The sequence below is a fragment of the Heptranchias perlo genome, chromosome 13 (assembly GCF_035084215.1).
Source record: "Heptranchias perlo isolate sHepPer1 chromosome 13, sHepPer1.hap1, whole genome shotgun sequence".
Classification (NCBI taxonomy): domain Eukaryota; kingdom Metazoa; phylum Chordata; class Chondrichthyes; order Hexanchiformes; family Hexanchidae; genus Heptranchias; species Heptranchias perlo.
This window is the reverse complement of record NC_090337.1, coordinates 51,076,620-51,082,950: the sequence shown is the minus strand read 5'-3', so window position 1 is coordinate 51,082,950 and position 6,331 is coordinate 51,076,620. Positions and strand designations below refer to the sequence as shown.

At 40.8% G+C, this 6,331-nt stretch overlaps 1 protein-coding gene across 1 annotated transcript; it reads left to right on the top strand.

Annotated features, from left to right (window-relative positions):
* The first annotated feature begins 4,766 nt into the window (after positions 1-4,766).
* Positions 4,767-5,516, top strand: LOC137331140 (G-protein coupled receptor 55-like). The gene has a single exon (XM_067994744.1). The coding sequence runs from the start codon at positions 4,767-4,769 to the stop codon at positions 5,514-5,516; it is 750 nt and encodes a 249-aa protein (XP_067850845.1).
* The last annotated feature ends 815 nt before the right edge of the window (positions 5,517-6,331 follow it).

The following is a 6,331-nucleotide window of genomic DNA, read 5'->3' as shown; positions in this document are numbered from 1 at the left end:
AAGGAAGAATGTGTCAAAATGCAAGAGGATATTAATAAACTTACAGAATGGGTGTGTAATGGGCAAATAAATTTCAAATAGATAAGTGTGAGGTGGTGCATTTTGGTAGGAAGAATTACATACATAGAATTACATAGAACGTACAGCACACAAACAGGCCATTTGTCCCAACTGGTCCATGCCGGTGTTTATGCTCCACATTAGCCTCCTCCCTCCCTACTTCATCTAACCCTTTCAGCATATTCTTCTTTTCCTTTCTTCCCCCATGCATTTATCTAGCTTCCCCGTAAATGCATCTATGCTAGTCGCATCAACTACTCCTTGTGGTAGTGAGTTCCACATCCTAACCACTCTCTGGGTAAAGAAGTTTCTCCTGAATTCCCTATTGGATTTATTAGAGACTATTTTAGATATACTCATGGGACAGCTTCCCATTGAACAAGTGTTTGTTTCGAGTCTTTACGTGGCTCGTCCATGTTGCAATATCCAGCTTCACAACAGACCAAGGTCGACTGGCTGATAGTGAATCGCAGGTACTTGAGGGAGGGAGGAGGGGTTGATCTGTGATTAGGAACACAGACGTTACCGCCAGGTTTCACTTGGCATGGAATCCACCATAACAGAGAGACGCAACTGAGCTAGTGTTGTTTGGTTAGCGGCCTTGCTTGCCAATTACCCATGATCATCATCTGATGGTTGTGCTTTATTACTAATTAACACACATCAGATAACATAACATAACAACAACAGATTTAACCCAACAAATTTACAGAGAGTTGAACTAGCGGCTCTTGTTTCGGGGACCCCCCACGGGGTCGCTTCTATTATGGTTTCCATACCCACTGAACTGAGGATCGAATGGTGTACCGTCTCTCCTCTCAGAACACCTTCCTTGAGGTTCTCTGGAGCGCTCTTAGACATCACCAGCTGAGAACTACTTTCGTAGTCCCCTGATCTTCGGATTGACTAACAGTCTGTTCTACGATTTGGTTTACAGCTGGGTACTTGTAGATCTTAACTTGTTGCCTTCCTCCTTCTAGATCTACTTGATGAAGGTTCATGATGCTAGTACTGCAGGAGTCAGTGTAGCAGTGCAGTTATTGTATTTTACGCCTTGGTTGGCTACCACCAATCAGCGGGGAGGTTTTTTGCCCGGTGCCAATTCCATCCGGCTGTGAGCAAACTCACATATTTTTGTTTTAGAAGGTTCCCCTCCTGTGGGAATGTGATCACTGTCAGATCACCCTTTGTTCGTTCTTTGAGCAATCGAAACAGTCACCTATTGTATGGAGACTGGTGGGAACACAACTCGCTGTGACCAAGAACACTCAAAATGATCACAACTACAGTAAGACAAAGACTTCATCAAAGGAGTGCTAACTTTGGTCACGATTTAACAGCAGAGCTGCACGACTACAGCTACCATCCTACTGTAACCGGACTTACTAAAACATATTATATATTTATCAAAAGAATTAGCAAGTGGAAACATCTTCTCTATGCCTACCCTATCAAACCCTTTCATAATCTTAAAAACCTTTATCAGGTCGCCCCTCCGTCATTTCTTTTCTAGAGAAAGGAGCCCCAGCCTGCTCTCAGTTCTGGTATTATTCTAGTAATTTTTTTTTTGTACCATCACCAGTGCCTCTATATCCTTTATATAATATGGCAACCAGAACTGTTCATGGTACTCCAAGTGTGGTCTAACCAAGGTTCTATACAAGTTTAACATAACCTCTCTGCTATTCAATTCTATCCCTCTAGAAATGAACCCCAGTGCTTGGTTTGATTTTATTATGGCCTTATTAACCTGCGTTTTAGTGATTTGTACCCCCAATCCCTCTGCTCCTCTACCCCATTTAGACTCTTATTATCCAAGCTGTATGTGGCCCCCTTATTCTTCCTACCAAGATGTAATACCTCACACTTCTCTATATTGAAATTCATTTGCCAATTACATGCATATTCTGCAAGTTTATTAATGTCTTCCTGTATTTTGTCGGAGTCTTCCTCGTTATTAACTATACCACAATTTGGTGTCATCCGCAAATTTTGAAATTGTACTTCCAATTCCCGAGTCCAAATCATTTATGTAAATGGTTAACAAATGTGTTCCCAGCACTGATCCTTGTGGAACATCACTTCCCACCTTTTGCCAGTCTGAGTAACTACCTTTAACCCCTACTCTTTCTGTTTTATAGCCATCTTGCTATCCATTCTGCCACTTGTCCCCTGACACCATATGCTCTGACCTTAGTCATCAGCCTACTATGCAGTACCTTATCGAAGGCCTTTTGAAAATCCAAATATATTACATCTATTACATTACCCTTTCTGTTACTTCTTCAAAGAATTCAATAAAGTTGATCAAGCATGACCTTCACTTTTGAAACCCGTGCTGACTATTCTTTATTATATGTTCAGTTTCTAGATGTTTTTCCATTACACCTTTGAGTAAGGATTCCATTATCTTCCTACCACAGACGTTGAGCTGTAGTTCCCTGGACTGGTTCTATCTCCCTTTTTAAATATAGGAATAAAATTAACTGTCAGCCAGTCCTTTGGCACTATTCCCTTTTCTAATGAATTTTTATACATATATGTAATAGTGCCTCTACTATCTCTTCCCTAACTTCTTTTAATATGCGTGGATTCAATCCATCCAGATCAGAGGTTTTATCCTCTCTAAGTCTGATTAGTTTATCAGTTATCTCCCCCTTTCTATCTTAAATGTCTTTACATCTTTTTTGATTTCTTCTTCTAATGTCATGCCCAACATGTTGGTCTCCCTGGTAAATACTGAGGCAAAGTAATTATTTAATATTTCTGCCATTTCGCTGTCATTATCTGTGAGTTTATCATGTGTATCCCTTAGTGGTGCCATTCCTCTTTTGTTATTTATGTGTCTGTAGAATACTTTACTAATTCTTTTGATATTCCTTCATAATTTAATTTCGTAGTTTATTTTTGCCTTCCTAATTGTTTTTTAACCTTCTTTCCTAACCTTTTCGTATTCACTTTTGTCATCCTCTCCTTTGTTGTCAATGTACTTAGAGTATGCTTTTGCCTTTAGTTTTAATTTTGCCCTTATTTCTTTATTCATCCATGGTGTATTATTATTGGCTAGTTTGTTCTTGCTTTTTAGTGGAATATATTTCTCCTGGACTCTATTGATCACTGTTTTAAATGTTTCCCACTGCTGTTCTATGTCATTTCAAATCAGTAAATTTTACCAGTTTACTTTCCCTAGTTCCATTCTCATCACCTGAAAATCAGCTTTTTTCCAGTTTATTCCTTTCGTCTTTGTCCTTCTCAATCTTTATCTTAAACCTTATTATGTTGTGAGCGCTATTGCCTAGATGTTCCTCTAATCTTACTTCTCTTACCTGTTCTAGTTCATTTCCCATTATTAGATCCAGCAGTGCTTCCTCTCTTGCTGGGTAAGAAAGAAGTCCTGTGCACATTGTAAAATCTTTATTCCCCGTACCCCTTTAACTACCTCTTCTTGCCAGTTTATTTGGTGATAGTTGAAATCTCCCATGATTATTATTCTATGTCCGCATATAGATGAATATAGAAGGCGGCCACATATTATTTGAATAAGTCTAAATGGGATAGAGGAGCAAAGGGATCTACGGGTACAGATACAGAAATCACTAAAAGTAGTGACAGGTTAATAAGGTCATAAAAAAGACAAATCAAGCACTGAGGTTCATTTCTAGAGGGATAGAATTAAGAAGCAGATAAGTTATATTAAACTTGCATAGAACCTTGGTTAGACCACAATTGCAGTACTGTGCACAGTTTTGGTCTCCATATTATAGAAAGGATATAGAGGCAATGGAGAGGATGCAAAAAAGATTCACAAGGATGATAGCAGAACTGAGAGGATATCATTATCATTAAAAGCTGAACAGGCTGGGACTCTTTTCTCTGGAAAAGAGGAGGCCAAGGGGTGACCTCATAGTGGTTTTTAAAATAATGAAAGAGTTTGATAGAGTAGACATAGACATGTTTCCAATTGTAGGAGAGTCAAAAACTAGAGGTCATAAATATAAAATAGTCGCTAATAAATCCAATAGAAAATTCAGGAGAAATTTGTTTACCCTAAGAGTAGTTAGAATGTGGAACTCGCTACCACAAGGAGTAGTTGAGACAAATAGCATAGATGCATTTAAGGGGAGATCTAGATAAGCACACGGGGGAGAAAGGAATAAAAGGGTCTGCTGATAGGGTTGGATGAAGTAGGAAGAGAGATGGATCATGTGGTACATAGACACTTGCATAGACCAGTTGGGCCGAATGGCCTGTTTCTGTGCTGTAGTTTCGGTGTAACTCAATGTCTACAACTCAACGATTCTTGAGAAAAAAAATACCCTTGATTGAAGAAATTCAGATGATCAAAGCTTCATGCTCAAACAAACAATATAATCACCTTTTTTATATTTCTATTGCACTGATGTTTTACAGCTTGGCAGATCGAAAAGATGACGTGCAATATTTCAGTGGAAGAGGGAGTGCGTTTGTTTCAGCTTGGGGTGTACATTCCGACGTTTCTATTCGGATTAATATTCAATGCAACGGCCCTGTGGGTATTCTTCTGGAAATTCAGGAAATGGACAGAGACCATCATTTACATGACAAACCTGGCTGTTTCAGACACTGTAATACTTCTGTCTTTACCCTTCAAGATGTACAACTACAAGAATGACTGGAAACTTGGATCAGGCTTCTGCGCATTTCTCGAATGCTTGTATTTTGTGAACATGTACGTGAGCGTCTACATCGTTGTCTGCATAAGCGTGGATCGATACTTCGCAATAAAGCACCCGTTTTATGCACATCGCTTCAGATCACCAATAAAAGCAGCAATTGCATGTGGTGCAATCTGGACTGCTGTGTGTTTGATAAGAATTTTCATACAAATAAAAGTTACCACTGAAAACATCAACAATACACTTTGCTTTGAGAAAAAGACTCAGAACCCCACTAGTGTCGGGATTGTAGTTACCATTGAACTATTTGGATTTATAATTCCTTTTTTCATTTTGAGCTTTTGCTCATTTCACATCATCCTGACTCTCTACAGAAGAAATACGGAATCTCAGGGAGGCACTGCTTTCAGCCGAAGTATAATAATTGTCGCTGCAAATCTAATCATCTTTTTCATTTGCTACGTGCCTTTTCATGCAGGATATTTGCTTCAGTTTTTGGTGGAGAGATCAGTGCCCGATTGTGAAATGTTGAAAAATGTCCGCTCATTTATTAAGGTGTCCATTTGTGTGGCTAATCTGAACTGCTGCCTGGATGCAATTATTTATTATTTCGCTTCCGTAGAGTTCCGAGAATATTTCAATCAAAGTAAAAGGAAGTCTAGCAGAAACAACCTAAACATTTGTATCATATCTGTTAAGGACACCCCAGTCACACACACAACAGATAGTCTAGCCCTAGTTCCTGATGGCCAAAATGTACATAAGCACATAGGAACAGGAATAAGCCATTTGGCTCCTTAAGCCTGTTCCGCCATTCAATTCAATTATGGCTGATCTGTAACTTAACTCCATCTATCCACCTTGGTTCCATAACCCTTAATACCCTTGCCTATCAAAAATCTACTCCTCAGAATCAGTTTCTTTCTTGGACACACGAATCTCCATCAAAGACGGGCACCTCAGCACCTCACTCTACCGCAAGCCCACGGACAACCTCACGATGCTCCACTTTTCCAGCTTCCACCCTAACCACGTCAAAGAGGCCATCCCCTATGGACAGGCCCTGCGAATACACAGGGTCTGCTCAGACGAGGAGGAACGCGATGGACACCTACAGACGCTGAAAGACGCCCTAGTAAGAACGGGATATGACGCTCGACTCATCGATCGACAGTTCCGACGGGCCACAGCAAAAAATCGCATAGACCTCCTCAGGAGACTAACACGGGACGCAACCAACAGAGTACCCTTTGTCGTCCAGTACTTCCCCGGAGCGGAGAAACTACGCCATGTTCTCCGCAGCCTTCAACATGTCATCAATGATGACGAACACCTCGCTATGGCCATCCCCACACCTCCACTACTCGCCTTTAAACAGCCACCCAACCTCAAACAGACCATCGTTCGCAGCAAATTACCTAGCTTTCAAGAGAACAGCGTCCACGACACCACACAACCCTGCCGCGGTAACCTCTGCAAGACATGCCAGATCATCGACACAGATACCACCATCACACGAGAGGACACCACCCACCAGGTGCATGGTTCATACTCCTGTGACTCGGCCAACGTTGTCTACCTCATACGTTGCAGGAAAGGATGCCCCAGAGCATGGT

What these genes read in the sequence shown, in the direction of transcription:
- LOC137331140 (XM_067994744.1), top strand. Translation starts at nt 4,767, where the DNA reads ATGTACGTGAGCGTCTACATCGTTGTCTGCATAAGCGTGGATCGATAC.